At 33.1% G+C, this 23,780-nt stretch overlaps 1 protein-coding gene and 1 long non-coding RNA gene across 2 annotated transcripts in view; one reads left to right on the top strand and one right to left on the bottom strand.

The window, feature by feature from the left end:
- Window positions 1-7,325: 7,325 nt before the first annotated feature.
- LOC139513128 (uncharacterized) lies at window positions 7,326-10,812 on the bottom strand. Its single transcript, XR_011662393.1, has 3 exons — window positions 10,540-10,812; window positions 7,975-8,123; window positions 7,326-7,566 (listed from the first exon to the last, which is right to left on the bottom strand). It is a non-coding gene; the product is annotated as an uncharacterized lncRNA (long non-coding RNA).
- A 3,180-nt stretch (window positions 10,813-13,992) lies between these two features.
- LOC139513129 (macrophage mannose receptor 1-like) overlaps window positions 13,993-23,780 on the top strand; it is a 64,977-nt gene continuing 55,189 nt past the window's right edge. Inside the window, exons 1-4 of the mRNA XM_071301355.1 lie at window positions 13,993-14,095; window positions 16,746-16,894; window positions 21,932-22,083; window positions 22,698-22,816. Of these exons, the coding sequence (XP_071157456.1) occupies window positions 14,035-14,095; window positions 16,746-16,894; window positions 21,932-22,083; window positions 22,698-22,816 (481 nt within the window). The 5' untranslated portion in view covers window positions 13,993-14,034. The remainder of the gene's footprint in view (window positions 14,096-16,745; window positions 16,895-21,931; window positions 22,084-22,697; window positions 22,817-23,780) is intronic.

Below are 23,780 nucleotides of genomic sequence, written 5' to 3' on the forward strand. Positions count from 1 at the left end.
TAGTTATAAAACACTATAAATATTTATGAAGGCTGAAATACTAATTCAACAGATCCGTATTCACAATTGACAAATCAACATCAATACATAAAACAACAATATACATCAAAGAAACAATTCCACAACTTATTATGACAACTAAAGGTCTTGAAAAACTACTTAAAGAGGTAAACACATCAAAAGCATCTGGACCAGATGGTATACCAAACAGAAAACTAAAAGAATATGCATCAGAAATAGCACCAGGACTAACTGCCATCTTCCAAACATCAATAGACACTGGATTACTACCCGATTACTGGCTCAACGCAAACATCTTTGAAAACTATAGGCCAGTCTCATTGACATCAGTAAGATTGAGAATGAAAATGGGGAATGTGTCAAAGAGACAACAACCCGACCATAGAGAAGACAACAGCAGAAGGTCACCAACAGGTCTTCAATGCAGAGAAGAAATTCCCGCACCCGGAGGCGTCTTTCAGCTGGCCTCTAAACAAATATATATACTAGTTCAGTGATAATGAACGCCATACTAAACTCCAAATTGTACACAAGAAACTAAAATTAAAACTAATACAAGACTAACAAAGGCCAGAGGCTCCTGACTTGGGACAGGCGCAAAAATGCGGCGGGGTTAAACACCTCTATCCAATGCAGAAAAGTAAACGCATAACAATACGCACATTAAAATTCAGTTCAAGAGAAGTCCGAGTCTAATGTCAGAAGATTTAACAAAAGAAAATAAACAAAATGACAATAATACAAAAATAACATCAGACTACTAGCAGTTAACTGACATGCCAGCTCCAGACTTCAATCAAATTGATTGAAAGATTATGTCTTCATCATATGAATATCAGGCACAATCCTTCTTGTGAGGGGTTAAGTATCATACCATCATAACATACAGCCCGTAACAGAGTAGTGATCGAATTCGCGTTTCTTTACCGTCAGAATAAGTTACGTTATCGACAAACTTATTTCAGAAGTGACATAATTTAATTTTCTTCATCGACAAAATATTTCATGTCCAACGTGTAAGTTTTCATTGTTTAAGTCGAAGTTTTTTTAACACAGTAAAACATTTTTTATAATCAACCTCTGTCATTGGCCTTTTCATTGATCAAATACGGGATCTCCGAAATTTCTATCATTTGTTACGAGGAAATCATTATTCAATCGAACACATGTCTTTGTTCATGACACATATTATGAAATACAAAGGAGTTGAAATGATCAAATACTTTCGAACTGACGGAAACAAAAATACATAATCTAGAATGTGTGTTCTGTCATAAACAATGGCTTCGTCGTGCGAATCGACGAGATCATGTTACAAGTAACTGAACTTAGGTGGCAGAAACCAGTTATTTTACAATAAATCTTTAGAATTTCAAGGATTTATGATTTTATTTTCTTAAAAATTCATTCAAGCTTATATACAAATTAAATGTATGGTTTCAAGGAACTAAGATGTGTGCGTGCTTATGTAAATATATAGAAAACCTTTAAATGTGGGTGTCTGTCCCGCATGGAGATTTAAAAATTTATAAATGCATTGCAAATATGGCAAAAAATGTGATGCTCTGATACCAATCTAATGCTCACCTGCAGAATTCTGCTAAAAGCCGACAAGAATTTTAGGCAAAATTCAAGAGATAAAGGATATTTAGTGAATTAGAGCCTTGTCCGAACCTATCCTTAATTAAGGTTCATGTGGACCCTATGGCTAAAATGGCCGTATTTTCACCTGAAAATTTACTCTGAGTACAGGCAAACCTGTGCATCTGGAAAAGTTTTAAGGCATAGCATGCCCTAGATAAATAGAATTCAAATGCATTTTATGATTTAGAAAATTCATAACTTAATTGGATTTTGCCGTACACTTTTTTTCGTCCCTGCAGAAAATGATAAAATTAACAAACAGTTGAGTTTACCTTGATATGGTCCACTCAGGTACACATTTTAAATAACCAATTATTGTCAGGTATCTATAGTCCATCTCATGTCCATGTCAAGCAATACAGCTCATTTCAATTATTACCTGTGGGGAAGTTCTCGAACCTGTTTCCCAACTTAGTTCATTTTGGCACCTTCTGGAGGAATGAAAAAAAGTGCACGGCAAAATCCTGGTAAGTTTTTATTTTTCTAAAACATAAAACATATTTGAAATTTATTAATCTAGGGCATGCTATGCCTGAAATTATTTACAGATGCGCAGGTTTGTCTGTGCTCAGAGTAAATTTTGAGGTGAAAATACGGCCATTTTAGCCATAGGGTCCACATGAACCTTACCATCAAAATCTCAAGATATTTTTGTTTACAAAAAAATGAATATTTCCCCCACTTTGATTGGATGCCGTCAAGTGAGGAGACCACAATTTTGACATCTGATTGGACCCATGTGTGAAGGAAATCCCCAACCTGTGTATGCAACTACTTACTTGTGTAGTACACTAGCCTAGAGTTTACATTCCTTTATTTTTTTAGTCCACATGATGCAATTATATACCTCAATGCTTAACTATAACAAAATTTCTGCGTGGGACACATGTTCTGGTAAACCAAAACTGGTACCTGCCACCTTAGCTGTAGAAACAGTTGGTGCGACCTCGAAAAAATCTTTATCAATTTGATATAAGCGATAAATATGATAATGAATTTATTGGAGTCACATCCACTGTTTCTAAGTGTAAACATGAACTCGTCGGTTAGTGCAATGAAGAAACTTTTAAAGATTGAGATTGTTGGTTTATTCTTTACACCTTCGAGGTATTAAAATTATTTCGGTGTTTATAAAAAGTTAAATTTATTTTCAAATCTCTTCTGTTTAAAATTGTCGAAACTTCCGTTTAAGATTTCTGTGGTAAACTATCTATTCTATAGTTATAGGACCATTTTATAATAAATACCCTTTTGTACAAGAATACTTTCTTTATAGCCTGAAGTATAGATCTGCTGGTTATAGATTCATTATTGTGAAGACGCGCTATGAAATTCAGATTAATTTATAAATGAAGTTGTATATAAATGTTTGGTCATAAACACAAATCGTTTAAACAGTTCGACGAGTGCGTCAATGTTACAGTAGTCTGTTTACTGTAAGTTACTAAGCTTGGCCCGATTCATCTGTCATTTATGGAAACTAATTCACCACTTTCTGAGACATTCATTTTTATTTTACCATCAGACACGGAGCTACATTTGCAACTACAGGAAAACTCTCAAATCAAAGAAATTTGACATGATATACTGAAACTTTCTTATAATCAATTAAACGACTGCTTTTCTTAGATATGTGATTTTTCATGGTCAAACTTTTTCATTGTTAACGGACATTTTTAGATTTTTTATTGTAAAATTTTTTTTTTAAAAGATATCAACATTCAAAATTTAGAACTTCATGAACATGTACAGGAAGCTGAATTATTGCACATCTATGAACTATTTAAAATTGTACTTCGATCTGTTGCGTCCTTAAAATGTTCTGACCGTCCTAAGATTTAATGTACGGAAATGTTTCGGTAAATTAAATTCAAATCCGAATTGAATGTTTACGAAACACAAAAAGAGAAACCAGAATCTCTTGATGACCAAACGTATGTACACGTTGGGGCGCTTTAGAGCTTTTCAGAAGGAGTGAGATTCCACCCTTGTTGAAAGCCTTGTGGAGACCTCTAGATTTTTAAATTCCCTCCGTTTTTCTCATGGATTGAGTGTGGTCTCTCTGTAAAGTTTTCATAAATATTGTTAGATACCACTAATCGTTCCAACAATCAAGACAACAGAGACAAACAGGGAAAAAAATATGAAAATGAAAAGATATGACTTAAGTGTTAGCATTTTCAGGGAGACGGCACTCAATTTACAAAAAAATAATTGATGTTTTAAGGAACTGTAGAGGTCTCCACAGGTTTTCAACAATTTATCTTTTAGAACTTTTTTTAGTAATTGAGAATCTATGTTGTTTATGGGTAATAGGTGAAATGATCCCTCAAAATGACAGCAAGCGCAGTTTTCCGGACGATTTTCATTTGTACACTGCTAAAAACTGTCAGGTCCTAGCCATGGTATATTTTGGAGAATTTTATTTTACTGATTTTTACTAAAAAAAAAAAAAAATTTCTGTGTGTGCCATTGCAAGAAATAGTTATGCTCGTTATTTTGTCATATTAAAAAAAATTCTCAACAAAATTTTCCCGTTTAAACTGTACTAGAAAAAAGTTTGGGATGTGAAACGGACGAAGACATATTCTAACAGAAGTACAAATAACAGCAGTCCTCCCTTTTGTGTATACATATGAGAAAACATTTCAAAGTTATTGATTGAATTCAAATCCATCACACATACGGTACACATTGTAGTCCGAAAAAATAAAGGATTTCATTCCTATCAAACACCTTTTTAATTGTTTACCAGTATATTTCTTTTAGTTTAGGGTAAAATTGTAAAGGAAATAATACTATCAAGACGTCCTTCCATAACTCTTTTTTTTCTGTTCTGACTTTGAAGAAATTACTACTGTTCGCCCAATCGAAATGGTGCATGGACATATTTTGTTTCATATTATTAGAATTATTTTCAATATTATCGGTATTAAACTTGATTATCGACACATGAAAGTTTGTCAGCATTGTCAATCTTTTTAACGTTAAAGTACCAATAGTTCGGTCACTACTCAATTAAGTTTGTCGATAACGTAGCTAATTTTGACGGTAAAGAAACATCAATTCGATCACTTCTCTGTTACGGGCTGTATATGAGAAGAACATAACCCGTGTCAGGCCAACAACTTGTTTTTAAATAAATATGTTTAGTTTCGATGCAAAGACCCTATAAGTGAATTAATATTACCGCCAAAATATGCAATCTTTATTGACCTGGCAACAGTATTGTAACTATATCCCTTCTTAATAAGTCTATTTAAAGGTTTTGTAACCTTCTGAGGTGAATACTGATACTTTTGTGCTTTATAAAGAATATTTCCATAAAATATTGGATGTGAAATACCTGAACGTATGATGTCCTTATACCGATGATAAAATTTAGTAAATGTTTTGACTAGTTTGTGATATCGAAAACCCTGGTGTAATAATTTTTCAGTAATACATAAATTTCTCTCGTTAAAATCAAAAACATTGTTACATACACGAGCGAATCGTACAAGTTGAGATATATAAACACCGTAAGATGGTGACAAGGGAACTTCACCATCTAAAAATGGATAATTAACGATAGGAAATGAGAAATCATCTCTTTTATCATAAATTTTAGGATTAAGCTTTCCGTTAATGATATAGATATCAAGATCGAGGAAAGAGCAGTGGTCATTGTTAGTATTATAGCTTTATTTAAAGTAAGTTCAACAGGATAAATTTCTTTAGTATACATACTTAAGTCGTCATTATTGAGAGCCAAAATATCATCCAAATATCTAAAAGTATTATTAAATTTGTGTATCAGATGTTGTTTTGATGGGTCTTTGCTGATTTTTGTCATAAACTGTAACTCATAGCAATACAAAAACAGGTACGCAATAAATGGTGCACAGTTAGTCCCCATTGGAATTCCGATAACCTGGCGATATACGGAATCTCCAAAGCGAACAAAAAATTTTATCTATTAAAAATTCAAGGGCAGATATAATATCAAAGCTTGTCCAATTGACATAGTTGTTTTTTTGTTTATTGCTACTAAAAAATGACCTAAAAGAGTTTGAACATATATATTCACATTCTGACTTTTTAAATGTCCATTGAATTAGGTGTGTGAATTTTTTCTTAATGAGAATGTGAGGCAATGTGGTATATAGGGTAGAAAAATCAAAACTTTGAACAGATTCAAAATCACCAATATAAGCATACCTTGCAAACTGCTAGAACACATCATATGCAAGCACATTCTAAAACACCTTGATAAACACAAAGTCTTAACATCACTTAATCATGGATTGAGATCTGGCTATTCATGCGAAACACAACTGCAAGTCACCTTGCACGACTTCATGAAAGCATTTGACGCCGGACTACAAACTGATATTTTAATCCTAGATTTTTCCAAAGCTTTTGACACTGTGCCACATAACAAGCTATCATCAAAAATGGGAGAATATGGAATCCGAGGACCACTTAACAACTGGCTAAATATGTTTCTTACACAGAGGAAGATGAAAGTTGTAGTAGAGGGGGAACAGTCGGAAGAAGTAAAATTGGAGGGAAGGTACTTGGATCATTACTCTTCTTATGTCACATAAATGACCTCCCGGACACTGTCAAGTCATCAATACGGCTGTTCGCCAATGACTGCCTACTGTATAGAACCATCAAAACAGAAAAAAAGACCACAAAATGCTGCAAGAAGACCTAGCAAACCTAGAAGATTGGGCAAATAAATGGGGCATGTGATTTAACGCTAAAAAATGCTACATCCTGAGCATCAAAAACAAAAGCCAGAGATTCTACACACTCAACGGCCAGATACTCCAACAAGTTCAGAACAACCAATACCTAGGAGGGCAGATATCAGAAGACCTGAAGTGGAGCACGCACATTACAAACGTTGCAAAAAAGGCAAGTTCAATCCTTGGCTTCCTCAGAAGGAACTTAAGATACTGCCCGCAGAAATGTAAGAAAACTGCTTACATTTCCTAAGTAAGATCAACAATGGAATATATGCAGCAACAGTATGGGAACCCTACAGTATAGTAGATTCAAACAAATTAGAGCGAATACAACGACAAGCAGCACGCTTTATAATAGGCGACTACAAAACAAGAGAAGGTTGCTGTGAAACTGGAACTTCAAGAACTAAAAGCCAGACGCACTAGCCAAAAACTTATATTTTTGTACAAGGTGGTTGAGGGATTGGTGCCTGCTATCGATCTCAGTGAGACGACTTTTTAAAATCAGCCAAAACAAGACGAACCTTTACAGCGAAATAGTTTGAAAATTACCAGGCAACAAACATAGTTGAAAAACAAGTAAGGAACAATACTAGGTGCTTTGACATTCCCACCAGTAAAACTCAGCAATACTCAAATTCATTCTTTGTGTCCACAGTTATTAACTGGTACCATCTTGAGGACACTATTGTGCGCGAAACAAGTGTTGAAAGCTTTAAATCTGCTCTCACGAGACGCCAGTAAATTGACGGCGCCTTCACCCCGTTGTATTACAATTGGTAGCTACGACGTAATACTACAGATACAGATACAGATACTCACGAAAAACACCGAAATACGTATTAACTTATTCTAAGGATTTGTATAATAATATCTTACTATACAAATTCTTGCTTATTCCTGCAATTAACAAGTAAAATATAATTTATCTGAAATATTTATGATCTATAAAATGCAAACGTATCCGGATTGTTCCCTTTGATGACCTCTCCCCGTATGAGATGTACCAGAATTGCGGTTACAATTTGTACGATTCCTCCTATACCGGCGGGTACCAAGGAAAAGGGGAAATCATAATAGTGGTCCGCATTTTTGGTATGCAGGTTCTTGTTGGCGGTTAATGTTGCGGTTAAAATTCTTCCACAAGCAACCAGTATGAGTAATCCTACAAGAAAAAGAAAAGTATGTATACTTACTATCAACTCATACCTACGGACCGAAGAGTATTAGCGCCACAAAGGATTTGTATAGTAAGACTCTAACTATATAAATCCTTGGCGCCTCACAAATTTGTTAAAAAATGTTTTCCTATGTTACTATTTGCGTTTGTCTCATTATCAATCCGTATTTTATGTACAGTGGAAGAAGTATTAATGATGAACATTTAATACTCATGAAATAGGTAAAAAAACCTTACAAAATCGTATTGTTAACATGATTCGGTTCTATTTATGACGACCTTTATAGACGAAGATTTCGTAAGCAATTAATAGACCTGATTATAATTATTCTTTAGTCAGTTGTTAGTAATTATTTTTGTTGATTTTTCCCTTCCCCTAAAACAGAGACCTACCTCCAATAACAAACAATATAACTGAAGCCAGTAGTAATCTGTGGGTCCTGTTGCCTTTACGGTATACAAATAGAATGATAACACCTATTGTACAAATAACGACAGACAACATCACCTCTACTTGAAACTCTATCATCCAAAAAATTGTTCTACAATAAAATAAAAATTATATTTCACTGACACTGTTACATATTTTCCGAATATCATTCATCATTCTAAATTTTGAGTACTATTTGTTTGCACATATATAGACAATGTGAAATATTCCAAATGAAATATTTTCTCATATACTTTATTTGCTACACGACTCGCGCGCTTTGGTGTGAATAAATGTAAAAGAATCGCACACGATAATCACAGCGGAGTGTATTGTATCAAGATATTGACAATATACCTGACACAGAGATTTTAATTGATTCGCACATACAATCATTGTATACAAATGTGTAGGGCCAATTTTCTATGAAAGTTTGCCAAAATGTATTTAAATCTACTGTTCACAGCTTCAAACTGTTGCTATAACTCGTTTTTTAATTCTATTATTGCAAATTTTGAGATTTTTTTTTTATAAAATACCCTAGTATGATGAACTGTATTTACTAAATATCGCTATGACAAATTGTCAATAAATCTATTTCGAATTATTAAAAGAATATTATACTTGATGTATTAAAATACTTATGCCGAGTATTATAACATGCTCAAAACAATACGCCGTCAAAGCAATTCAGAGGTAGTATTTGTTTTGTACTGATAAAAAAAATGATAATTGAAATTTACATAAAGTGTGTATCTACATTTTGACATTTTGTAGAAGATACCAGATTAAAATGTTATTCTCTTTTAAATATTTAAATCTACATACATAGGTCAAAAGTGAGATTTTTCTTTTCTTTATTATCAATTATGTGCATGCTGCATTTGGCACTCCTTCTCCCAATTTATCCAATGTATAAATGTGCCAACAACTTTATAGTAAATCTGGGCGTGACCTTCGACCATTAGCTTCAGCTCCCCATTTTAACTCTTCATAAGCAGTTGATACGGGGCGCCGAATGGGACTCTTGTGGTTTTGTACAAAATTCAATTCTGCCATAACAAAATCATTTTTGTCTTCCAAAACTATAGACAGACTTGTTTTATGAAAACTTCAATTTTGTGATGACAAAATTCATTTTTGTAGACAAAATTCGGTTTTGTCATGACAAAATGTCATGACAAAAGTCAATTTTGTCAAAAAGGTATGCAAATATAAAGTTATTTGCATACAAAATTGACTTTTGTTACCTGATATTGAAATTAAAACACAAAAGTCAATTGTGTATGCAAATTAGTTCATAGAATCCAAATTAAACAAATTTGCATACAAAAGTTGACTTTTGTGAGACAAAACTCAAATTTGTGAGACAATACAAATGTCAATTTTGTCTCACAAAAGTCAATTGTGTCTCACAATAGTCGATTTTGTATGCAAATTAGTTCACAGAATCCAAACTAAACATTTTTGCATATAAAATTGACTTTTGTCGCCCAATTTTCAAATTAGGTAACAAAAGTAGTCTGTGTTACAAAAATGAATTTTGTCATGACAAAAGCAACTTTTGTCCACTGAAAGATAATTTTGTATGACAAAATTTTAAATTTGTAGTATGCTACAAATTTTGTTAAACTGAACTAATTTTTGTTGAACAAAACTCACTTTTGTCCGTACAAAATTGAATTTCGAGTACAAAATCACAAGAGTCCCATTCGGCGCCCCGTAGTTGATGGGTTACAATAACTTGTGTTTTAACGGGGGTTTCTGGAATAAAAAGTCCCGATTTTTTCATAGATCACCCCACAGCTGCATTATATATGTCATGGTCGCCATTTTGGATTTTTTTAACAGAGCAAATCAGTTAAAAGAGAAAAAAGAAATATATCCCAATCATGGTTTCATCTGACATAATGTATCAATCGGTCTATTTCATTTGGCTTATTAGCCAGGAAGTGGATTGCCATAAAATATAGACTTACATTTATGTTAACTAAAGTGGCATAACAAAATCTTGATCAGTATTTTTTACACTATCATAGTTCTTTAGGTGAACAGTTGATATCTTTTTATTTGGAGAAGATTTACAAACGGCGAACTCATTGTTATTGATTATATAGATATAAAAATAAGAAGATGTGGTATGATTGCCAATGAGACAACTCTCCACAAGAGACCAAATGACACAGAATTTAACAACTATGGGTCATCATACGGCCTTCAACAATGAGCAGAGCCCATACAACATAGTGAGTTATAAATAGCCCCGAAATGACAAATGTAAAACAATCCAAACGAGAAAACTAAATGCCTTATTTTTGTACAAAATAATGAACCGAAAAACAAATATGTTACACAGCAACAAACAACAAAGGCACACACAGATGTGACAGGGTTTGACTAGTTAGATGTCGACAAGGCCTGCCATAACCTGGAACAGTACATAAGAAAACATCATAAAAATCATTGAAAAAAGCTTAAATGTTCGTGGATTGGTTGTGACAAAGTAAGGAAACGAAATGGTTACTTACGAACTCTGTCTGTTATTGTACTGGTATATTTCATAATAAGTTGATATTTGACACGATTTTGAACATGTTAATCCATAAAATAAGCTAAAATAAAGACGGTGAGTGACAGAAGGGTACTCCACGACAAACCAACCAGGTATAAATGCTGCAATTGCTATGAAAATAGCGGCACATATTCCTAGTACTAACGGTATTACACTGTTAATCATAATTAAACAAAATAAAGATTGTACGTAGTAAATATCTTAATATTTAAATCATCTAATTATAAGTGTGTCTTTTGAGTTTCCGGATTTTTTCACCCTTTTCCTGTTTACAAGTGTTTTCTTATTTACACATTTTGCATAGATTACATTTACGTTAAATTCAATTATTTTATGAAATAAAAAAGCTGATGATATAATTCAATCTAAAATAGGTCTTTAAGGTTTAAAGAAATTTGGAGAAATATGTTATACATAATAAAATTGTGAATGGAAATGGGGAATGTGTCAAAGAGACAACCCGACCAAATAAAAAACAACAGCAGAGGGTCACCAACAGGTCTTCAATGTAGCGAGAAATTCCCGCACCCGGAGGCGTCCTTCAGCTGGCCCCTAAAAATATATACTAGTCCAGTGATAATGAACGCCATACTAATTTCAAAATTGTACACAAGAAACTAAAATTAAAATAATACAAGACTAACAAAGGCCAGAGGCTCCTGATTTGGGACAGGCGCAAAAATGCGGCGGGGTTAAACATGTTTGTGAGATCTCAACTCTCCCCCTATACCTCTAACCAATGTAGAAAAGTAAACGCATAACAATACGCACATTAAAATTCAGTTCAAGAGAAGTCCGAGTCTGATGGCAGAAGATGTAACCAAAGAAAATAAACAAAATGACAATAATACATAAATAACAACAGACTACTAGCAGTTAACTGACATGCCAGCTCCAGACTTCAATTAAACTGATGATTCTTTTGATACATGATAACTCATAGTTTTAGATGAGTGACACTTGTATACGTTTTATATGTTCTATTTTTAAGCTTCAGCTATGTTAATACTGTGTTAGTTTTAATATATACATTAAAATTTGCGAATTGAAATTAGTCGTATCTCTCCGCTTCTCCCGTGTTGAATTTGCTTCAAGAATTACGGCGTAAACGTGGCTGACATTTTTTTTGTCTTATGCTATATCTTCGAAGTATTAAAATTAGTAGGATTAAAATTTGATTAATTGCGAAGTCCTATGTATTTTATTCAAGTAAGACTATACAACATGTACGTACGAATGTTTTCGGTAATTCTTGTTATTATCTTTATATACCATGTATACTACTATTGAATTAATTGAGAAGAACAACTTCCTCAAATCAGGATTGCATTATAAGAGATCCAATTTATCTCTTATCTTTAACATATTGTATAAGAGCAAAATGCATTGATAGATAAAGGTAATGTCTTTCAATTTGACTAGCTTTCTTTCTTGCTGAACCGTGAAGTCATCATTGCGCGGAAATGGGAATGTATACTCCCATCTTTAACATATTGTATTACAGCGAGATGTAAATGAGTACGTAGATAAAGGTAATATCTTTGACTAGCTTTCTTGCTAGCTGAACCGTGAAGTTTTTATTAGGTTAGGTATACTACACTCCGTTCGGAGGAGTCTAGTCCTACAGACAGATAGATCGGTTAACTGTCGGAATCGAATACACTTATAAAAGGGTCTACCTAACCTAATAATGACTTCCCAGTTCAGCTAACAAACAAGCTAGTACACAATGCATTTTGCTGTTACACGTGTTCACCTCTAACATATTAAATTTACGCATTTTCACCTCATACTTATTGTATTTACGCATTTCAGTTTTTATGCTACATTGTCTTGGTTTCTCAACAAAGAAAGAAACGCTGACTATAATCAACGATTGAGTGCTCTACGTGGTAAAGCCGAATTCTACAGTAGGTTATCAATAATGGTGAACTATATTGAGTTGCACTTTAAGAAAATATATACTAGTAGTAAAGTTTATTCCAGACAGTACGTAACACTCACAGTATGATAAATACACACTTAACTTATCGTGTCAAGGGTCAATTAATGTCACCATTCAATAAAACGCATTTCGTCTTTAATTATTCAAAATCTGTATTCCACCCCAATCCATAATTTCTATCAATAGAGAAATAGTGTATTGTCCTTGAGCGCAAATTCTTCGGAAAACCAAAGCTGTTTGTAAACAAATGTGTAGACTGGATGACATTCAAAATCTTACACAAATACAGAGGATTATCACTATACTTATGGCCTTTCGTTACCTCTCCTTGCTAATCATATTTCCGTAGTTTATTTTAGCTTATGACAAACGAATGTGTAAGTTGCCAAAAATCAAACAAATGTCTGCGAAAAAAAAAATCATTAAAAATGGATCCGTACATGAACACTGACCACATTGTTTCTGAAATAACATGTATGCAGATCTTCATTTTAAGCACGACTGTGTTTACAATTAGCAGCACCATACAACTAGTTTATAATACGATAATGCACGCCTGAAAACAGTTATTTTGTACATTTCTTTTTTATGTTTCAAAAGTATATAGCTTTGAATTGAGTTTTTACATTGAATAATTTTTGTTTTATAAAATGAAAGAAAAAAAGTATGAGCTATTGACCATTTGATTTACATATCATAACAAGCAATATGAATTACAACTGTCGACCAAAAAGTGACTCAATAACACTTTAAAAGAGGGGTGTCTCTTGTGACTTTCTATTCACAAAAAAAAAAATGTTCAGCGATTGTGTTTGAGAGAACATTACAGCAGACATAATCGTAGTTCGTAGTATACCTTTTTCAAACATTTACCCCACTCAATATCTTTTTGTTGGTTTGATATGTACAATATCTTAAGGTTGCTTATTTTAAATAATGATTCTGTTGGTTTTTTTTTCGATACAAAGATCTTCATTGAGACTGAGATTCAGAAAAGACAAATGTTCTACAAGTTGAGATGTATGTGTGCCGATGACAAGGACTAAAACGTATGCCCTAGTCTACTCAGTGCATCACAATCTGATTTATATCTGTAGTGATTGACATATCTATATCAAAGTTTGTTCGATCATATAACCTGTAATCGTTCCCATTTGTGTATATTACATATCAGTTTTATCCATTTTATGAACCGAGGTGCTTCAGGGGAGAACGTCTCTTCATTATATTTTCCTCACAATATTTAGGAACTTAATCAAAAAGTGCACGATATTTAAAATTTTCTGGTTAAAAGATATTTGAAATCTAATTGGATACCTGCTTGGTTATTTGTACAAGTTTTGAAAAAATATTTAGGCATGAGTTTTATACATTATTTGGTAGATATCTATATATAGCTATTATTTACAAGCAGTTTACCTTCAAGATACCCCAATTATCATTATTATTGTTATCCCCTTATTTTCTCATTTACTGTCCTTAATTGTGTTCATTGACTATGGTGTAATGTGTTTCTGTAACTGTTTACGGGTTTTTATTAGCATAAGTCTTATCATTGGAATCTCAGGTAAGATAACGTATTTCTTTTTTGATGTTACATGCGTTTCCCCTGTATCATGCACAAAACAATGGGGAGGGGGGAGAGGGTTTGTACTCGCTTTCCTCACAATCACGAAATATGGTTGACATTAAATGAAACATTAGTTAAAAAAGGATTCATTAATACTTTTGCTTGTATGATATTTTGGTGACTATTTTTGAATGCTACAATTCTTGAAAAGAACAAACAAAGAAAACGAACAAAGGGACGAATTATTACTTCTAAAGGTAATTTTATTTAAAAAGAACAAAAAAGAAAGTAGCATATTTTAGTAAGGCAGCAACCCAACAACACAGCATGAGACTAAAAAAACAACATATGGCAAATTCAAATGATTTCTGAATCGGAATAGTGTGGATGTGGTTGAATTATACAGCGATTAATTGATTGGTAACTACTTAACATCAGTCAGTAAATGTTGCATGCATTTTCATGAAAACAATGTGTAGATTAATAGCTATATGAACATGAAATATGCTATGTTCTTGACCGACAAGCTGAGTCTCATTTTTTAAAAGTGTTATCTTACATGACTCTTATCTCGACTTTCATCCAGAAAATGACAATTAGGGTTGGTTGAGTGACTTCAAAATACTTGACTCAGCTTTCCAATTGTGAATTGTCCATTTCTGTGTAGCAACCTTCCGGTAGTGTCTGCAAATGGAGTACTGTCTTCCAGTTTATACGATTACTTGGGCTTGCGTTTTCTGTCATGATTTATATGATAAATGGTTCCTATTTGTAAGGGCTCGTAGTGCTATAATTATTCATTGAAAGTTTTCTGTAATCCTGATTTGGTTGACCATTATGGAATATCTGTTCAACAGATGACCACGGATGCGTTTTAATCGTCGTAGCCCCATTCACTTTCTCTTTTCCTCGATTGTAAAAGTTCTAAATGATATATATCAAGACAGATACAACATGAAACATGAAAACTTAATTAAACGCCTATTTCTACATATACAATATGTATGCAATGGCGTTGTTACATAAATGACATATAAAATACAAAAATACTATACAAAAATACAATATGTATGTACTATACCAAAAATTGAAAATATACACTGTGATACACAAGAAAAAAGTCAGAAAAGTTCAAAATAATTTTCGAAATACAATGTTTTCAACCGACATTTAAAAGTATCCAAAGATTCAGAGTTTCTTACATTTGTACCTAGTTCATTCCACAATTTTGGCCCAATAGTACTAAAGCTTCTATCTGAAAAAGTTTTCTTTTTGTTATATGGGACTGCATAACAACCAATAGATGACTCTGACGACCTTAATGAACGTTTCGACACTTGAGGATTTAACAAATTGATCAAATATGACGGTCCATTACCTACATGACAGTTGTACATATATGTTAAGATTTTGAATGTAATTCTGGCTTTGATCGGAAGCCAGTGTAAGTCAAACAATGCCTGCTTGGCACTATCATACTTAGAACGGTTTAACACAAGTTTGGCACACATATTCTGTATACGTTGCAATTTATATAAATCAGTTTGTGAAATTCCAAAAAGTATAACATTGCAATAATCTAATTGTGATATAACTAAAGATAAGACCAAAGTTTCAGTTGCTTCTTTCGATAAATAGGATCTTATGCACTTTATTTTGTAGTAGTTCATCATTGCTGTGTTACATTTTTTAGTAATATGGTCTTTGAAGTTTAGAGTCTCATCCAGAAAAGCTCCTAAGTACCGTATACATGTTTTTGATTTTATAACATCTCCACAAATGATTATTTCTTTTGTCTGGCATTTAGAGAGTTGGTGTCGACTGCCAAAGAGAATAAACTCTGTTTTCGCATTGTTCATTTTTAGTTTGTTACTGTTCATCCAGGTGTTTATATGAACAGCGCAGTCCTGTAAGTCACGAATACAACGCACCTTTATTGCTCCATTCACATCTCTCTGTCTCTTTTTCCTGTTTCTTTTTAATACTTTTCCTATTTCTTCACTTATTTGAAAGCCCATCTGCTCCTTCGTAGTTCTTTATGCAAGAAGATAATAAATGTTCCGTAACAAATATTCTCGAGAAATTTCATTTTACAAAATATATATATATATATGAAGAGCGATAAGGAATGCTATTTTGCATTGGATAAAGTCAGCGCATTTATATATGTCTATGCCGTAATGCTGGCTTAAAAGCACACTATGCATCTCTTTCAGAATTAGGTGGTAGCATTACACTGTAAGAATGAATGACCTCTCAAGGTTACTTAGTAAAAATGTACAATATATGCAGTGAAAGATTCAACAACTTTTTTTATTGATTGATATCTGTTTGTCTACCGTCTATCCATGTAGTGTTGATCTATTTTGTCAGTACTTTTTTAATTGTCATTTAAACAAATGTGAATTTGATATTACTATTAAAGTTTAACATAACTGATTTGATATTATTTTCGTTCAGTGACTGATAATAAAATAAAATATTCATATCATTACATATATGTTTATATTATATGGACTATCATATCCTTTAGAAATTGACCTTTTATGTCTCGGTTGAATTTTTAATCTCCCTCTTACTGACAGAAATGCATTAATATGAATGTCACATCTTGTTTTGTAGTGAATGTTCTTTTTCTTTTTTTTAGGTCTAAGATGTCCCCTATACTGGCAATTACAGAATGGCGATTCCTGTTACCGGTTTAGATTTAGAAATTTGTTATCATGGGGGAATGCGGAAGCATGGTGTCAATCTCAAAACGCACATCTAGTCAAATTAGAAACTGCCACGGAAAGGGTAATGTCATACAAAATAATAACTTAATATTCTCGCACACATCTAGTCAAGTTAGAAAAGTCCGTTCGTTCGTCCGTTCGTCCGTTGAGGTTAAAGTTTTTGGTCAAGGTAGTTTTTGATGAAATTGAAGTCCAATCAACTTGAAACTTAGTACATATCACTACAAACCAGTAAAAGTCTGAAATGGCCTATATCTGCACTAGACTGCACTGACTTTTACTCGACCAGTCTGAATTGGTCTGAAATTTACTTGATAATACTCGATTGTAGTCTGAACCATACTTAACAGTCTGAATTTGTACTTGACCAGTTCTTAACCATTTTATACGAGTCTGAACCATGCTCGACCTAGTCTGAACCATACTCGACCTAGTCTGAACCGTACTCGACCTAGTCTGAACCATACTCGACCCTCGACCAAGTCTCAACCAAACCTAGACCTATTCTTTGTATCTATCAACTTAATTTTATCAATTTAGGAAATATTTTTAATAAAAATGAAATTTGAACAACAACTTAATATTAAAAATGTATTCAATATAGTTTTGAAATTAAAATAAAAATATCAAGTCAACACAATATTAATCAACACTTACATAATAATATATATCAACTTTAAAATACAAATAAAACAAGCTGATCAAATAATCTAAAAAATGAACTGTGACTAATATTGTTAATATTATTCAAAATTTTATGAATATCTCTGAAGTGTTTTATGCTAACTGGACTATTTTCACCATTAATTTACTTAAGCCTAGTATAGATTTATGTTCAACTTGTCAGTTGACATAGTTAACAATGCAGTGAATGTTTTTTATTAATATTTATATAAAATAATATATAAAACAACTTAATAAATTTAAAACAAAAAATGAGACCTCATTATTTTGTTTTATCAAACCAAGAATTTAATATAATCAAGATAATAGAATTTCCATAGCATTCCTGATCCCTCTGATTCGAACAAAAAATTCTCTGAAACTGATATTATCAAGATGCTTGACTTCTTGATTGACAACATATTTGTTACATTCGGAGGACGTGTTTTTCAACAGACTGTCGGCATTCCAATGGAAACAAACTGTGCCCCTCTACTTGCCGACTTGTTTCTTTATTGTTATGAGGCTGACTTCATGCAGGAACTTCTTAGGAAGAAAGATAAGAAGTTAGCAATATCCTTTAACTCTACTTTTCGCTATGTAGATGATGTTCTTTCACAAAATAATTCAAAATTTGGTGACTATGTGGAACGCATCTATCCAATCGAGCTAGAGATAAAGGATACTACAGATACAGTTAAGTCGGCCTCATATCTTGACTTACATCTATAAATTGACAATGAGGGTCGGTTGAAAACAAAACTTTACGACAAAAGACATGATTTCAGCTTTCCAATTGTGAACTTTCCATTTCTAAGTAGCAACATTCCAGCAGCACCTGCATACGGGGTATATATCTCCCAATTGATACGATATTCCCGTGCTTGCATTTCCTATCATGATTTTCTTGATAGAGGGTTGATGCTCACTAGGAAGCATTTGAACCAAGAGTTCCAAATGGTGAAGTTGAAATCATCCCTTCGTAAATTTTACGGAAGCCATCACGAGTTGGTTGACCGTTATGGAATAACCGTTTCATAAATGATATCGGATATGTTCCTTACGTCGTAACTACAATCCCCTTCCCTTTCATGAATAGGACCTACCGAATTAGACTATTTACCGGATTTGTTATCACATAAGCAACACGACGGGTGCCGCATGTGGAGCAGGATCTGCTAACCCTTCCAGAGCACCTGAGATCACCCCTAGTTTTTTGGTGGGGTTAGTGTTGTTTATTCTTTAGTTTTCTATGTTGTGTCGTGTATTACTTACCTTAAAATTGAGAAAGGAAATGGGGAATGTGTCAAAGAGAAAACAACCCGACCATAGAGCAAACAACAGTAGAAGGTCACCAACAGGTCTTCAATGCAACGAGAAATTATCGCACCCGGAGGCGTCCTTCAGCTGGTCCATAAACAAATATATACTGGTTCAGTGATAATGAACCCCATACTAAACTCCAAATTGTACACAAGAAACTGAAAGTTAAAATTATACAAGACTAACAAAGGCTAGAGGCTCCTGACTTGTGACAGGCGCAAAATTACGGCGGGGTTAAACATGTTTGTGAGATCTCAACCCTCCCCCTATACCTCTAGCCAATGCAGAAAAGTAAACGTATAACAATACGCAAATTAAAATTCAGTTCAAGAGAAGTCCGAGTCTGATGTCAGAAGATGTAACCAAAAAAATTAAACAAAATGACAAAAATACATAAATAACATCAGACTACTAGCAGTTTACTGACATGCCAGCTCCGGACTTCAATTAAACTGATTGAAAAAATATGTCTTCATTATATGAATATCAGGCACAATCCTCCCCCTGAGGGGTTTAGTATCATACAATCATAACACATATGAGAAGAAGATAACCCGTGTCATGCCAACAACTGGTTTATTAATATTAAATCTGTTTAGTTCCGTTGCAAAGACCCTAGAAGGGAATCAATATTAACGCCAAAATATGCAATCTTTAATGACCTGATAACAGTATCGTAACTATATCCCTTCTTAATAAGTCTATTTAAAGGTTTTGTTAGCTTCTGAGGTGAATACTGACATTTTTGTGCTTTATAAAGAATATTTCCATAAAATATTGGATGTGAAATACCTGAACGTATAAGAAGTCTGCATGTTGAGCTATATTTACGAATGATGTCCTTATACCGATGATAAAATTTAGTAAATGTTTTGACTAGTTTGTGATATCGAAAACCCTGGTGTAATAATTTTTTCAGTAATACATAAATTTCTCTCGTTAAAATCTAGAACATTGTTACATACACGAGCAAATCGTACACGTTGAGATATATAAACACCGTAAGATGGTGACAAGGGAACGTCACCATCTAAAAATGGATATTTAATGATTGGAAATGAGTAATTATCTCTTTTATCATAAATTTTAGTATTAAGCTTTCCGTTAATGATATATATATCTAGATCGAAGAAAGGACAGTGGTCATTGTTAGTATTAGCTTTATTTAAAGTAAGTTCAACAGGATAAATTTCTTTAGTATACATACTGAAGTCGTCATTATTGAGAGCTTTTTATCGTCCAAATATCTAAAAGTATTCTTAAATTTGTGTACCAGATGGGTCTTTGCTGATTTTTGTCATAAATTGTAACTAATAGCAATACAAAAACAGGTCCGCAATAAGTGGTACACAGTTAGTCCCCATTGGAATTCCGATAACCTGACGATATACGGAATCTCCAAAGCGAACAAAAATCTAGTAAAAATTCAAGAGCAGATATAATATCAAAGCATGTCCAATTGACATAGTTGTTTTGTTTATTGCTACTAAAAAATGACTTGTATATTCGAAAGGCCTTGGTTTTTTTTAAAAGTTAAACAGGATGTTGCAATTTTGAATAAATGTTATTTAGAATTTAATACCTCTGACCAGGTGTGATCTTATTTATGAGTTTGCCCCAAGCAGAGGTTAAACTTTATATTTCACCACTACTCAGAAAAACAATTTTCTTTACTTATTCAATTTTATCCCTTTTTAATATAAATTATAAATAAGATATTATTTTTTATCCTAAATATAATAATAGATATATTTCTAATATAAGGTTAAACAATTTATAAATTTTGTTGGCTGTTGTTATATATGTCAGTTAAAATGAAATTGATTTTAACATTTAAAAAAGTAAAGGTTATTTCGTCTAGTATGGTTCTGACTGGTCGAGTATTGTTCAGACCTTTGGTTAAGTATGGTTTAGACTGGAAAAATTGGTCGAGTACAGATCAAGAATGGGTTGAGACTGTTTCAGACTGGTCGAGTAATAGTTCAGACTATGATAAGGGTCAAGTACGATTCAGTACAGTCGAGTATGGTTCAGACTGGGGTCGAGTAATGTCAAGTAAAAGTCAGACCAATTCAGACTGGTCGAGTAAAAATCAGTACAGTCGAGTACAAATATAGGCCATTTCAGACTTTAATGGTTTGTAGTGTATGTTCCCTATAGTATAATCTTTCTAATTTTAATGCCAAATTAGATTATTACCCAATTTCACGGTCCATTGAACATGGAAAAGGATAGTGCGAGTGGGGCATCCGTGTACTTTGAACACATTCTTGTTTTTACTAATTTATCGCACCTGAAGAATAACGACAGTGAGTAATAATCATATTGATACATTAAAGAATCATAATAATATAACTATGTACAATTGTTTTTGTTTAGGGCCCAGCTGAAGCCCACCTGCGGATGGTGGATTTTCTCGCTGTGTTGAAAACCCATTAATGGCCTTCTGCTGTTTTCTGTTCTTTGGTCGGATTGTTGTCTCTTTGACACATTCCACATTTCAATGACAATTGCGACTCGATTGTTTTGAACGCATTTTCAAAATTTATTCCAGGATTAACTTTGATTTAGCAATGTGTTTTATCATATGTCAATTTGATTGATGCTCCTAGTCCTAGCTGGATATTTATTACAATGTAAACCTTTTAGGGTATATAGATATGAGAGCATCTTGCTGTTGTTTATAATAAATAAAAATCTTTACATTTTGTTATTCTTGAAAAACAAAATTTAGTAAAAATAACAAAATTTACAGAAACACATATATCACAACACCAATAAACCAACGCATTTTGTTATAAACAAGGTCGACTATACGATATGGGGGTTTTGTCATTGTTGAAGGCTTACGGTTGCCTTTAACTGATTCTATCCACTTCATTTTAACTTAAGTGAATTGTTCTTTGACAATCGGTGACCAAGTGGTCTAAGTAGTTCTACTACTGTAATCACTAGCCAGTCAACACTGAGGTTGTGACTTCGAACCCCGTTCGTGCGGGTGCACACGACGCCAGTCTTTATTGACTAGGATTGCCAGTGGCGTTAAAACATGTAACAATAAATCAATTAAATGTTGCGAATGCCATTATCGAATAGGGTTATTTGTTTACAGGACTGGGTAGTAGGCAATTTACAGAAAGTACAACAAAATCCTTTCCGCAACAACACCAGTATTACATCATTTTGGACTGGGTTGAATAACAATGGAACCTCAGGTGGAAACTTTGTATGGGCAGACGGTTCGGCAGTCGATCCTACAGTAGTGTAAGTTAATTTTAGAAAACCTGGTACTTTAATATTTTATAAAGTATGTTTTTTGCGATTTTTGCTATAATCAGGTATTTATGCTTGGTCATCTGTTTAGAAAGTCAAAAACATTATCCTATTAAAGGAAAAATTTTGCCTTTGATCTATCTGTCGATGAAATTGAATACTGAAGTCGTACATCCTGGTCGTTTAGATCACCTGGTTTTAAGCTATGATTAATATGATGTATGTTTAAAATATACAAGTGGTTAATATGAATATGCACGTAAAGATGCAAAAAATAGATTTTTTCAAAGGGATGGGGGTTATACATGTATCTATAAGATAGCATTTTGAGCTAAAACAACCAATTAATATCTCTGACTTCGTATTAAAGTAGACGGGGATATTAATTCGTAATGGTGTTTTATTATCAGATAAAAACCGAATGTTTTCGTGCCTATGGTGTAGTTTGGAACAATGATTTTGCATAGTAAGAAGGTTCTCACTATTAACATTCTTGGTTTGAATGACTTCCTTTGTATTTGTTTTTCTAGATTGTGAGTTTGTTGGGTTAAACAAACCAAAAGCAATTTTATGCCATCTTTTTAATTATATCATGTTTGTTTCAGGAGAGGACAGTCTATAATTATAACCGCACAACGAGGAAGATGTGTAAAATTTGTAAACAACAAATTGACGAATGTCAAATGTGCAGAATCAAACGGTTACATTTGCGAGCGACATATTGGTATGTGAAAGTTTACCTGTATGGTGTATGTTAAATCTGTATACTAGATAATATTTAAAGTTTAAAAGTCAAATAGTACATAAGAAGACAGACCCGGAGTGATTTTTTTTTTAAATATCGAGATACCGATTTGGTTGTTTTAAGCACAAAGACAAATATCTAATTATTTTAAGTATAAAGCAATTCATGTTTGGCAGTGTTTTCTGATAAAAAAGTTCTTTGGTTAAATTTTTAATAAGCATATAATATCACATGATGTGTAATTGTGTTTTAAATTAATTTGTATATTTAAGAAAAAATCCAAAAAAGTTAGAGGCCAAATAAAATGTTAAAAAATATCAATGAAAACAATCTAATATTATTAGTTACATAGTGTGCTAGTGACCTAATACGGTATATATGGGGTCAGTAAATTCCATATGGGGTGAGAGCGAAGCTCGAATCCCCATATTGAATTTACTGACCCCATATATACCGTATTACGTCACTAGCACACTATGTTACGAATTTATCTTACCGACTATCTGAACGTGTGAAATTAAGACTAGTGATTCTCAAAATGAGCAAGTCTTCAATACTGTTAGCATTCAGAAAATACTTCCATTGATCCTACAAAAACAGATGCCAACAATAACGACTTGTAAGGTTTAAATGTGTTTTATGAATTTATTTCAATCTTAATCATCAATTTCTTCGTCTGTTGGAACTTTTAAGATTTTTTCGCAGTACCGTTTTGTTTTCATAAAGGGACATAACACCATTACTCACCGTGTATGAAATAAGCCCCGCCTCCTTTTTACCTAATATGGAATATAAAGGGACGTAACTCCACTACTAACCGTGTATGAGATAAGCCCCGCCTCCCTACTAACCTAATATGAAATATACACGGTTTGCACGCGGACGCTTTTAACCAATCATATTCCTGGAAATGTATAGGAGGTAAGATAAATTGTAATATCGG

This window comes from Mytilus edulis, chromosome 2 (assembly GCF_963676685.1).
Source record: "Mytilus edulis chromosome 2, xbMytEdul2.2, whole genome shotgun sequence".
Lineage (NCBI taxonomy): Eukaryota > Metazoa > Mollusca > Bivalvia > Mytilida > Mytilidae > Mytilus > Mytilus edulis.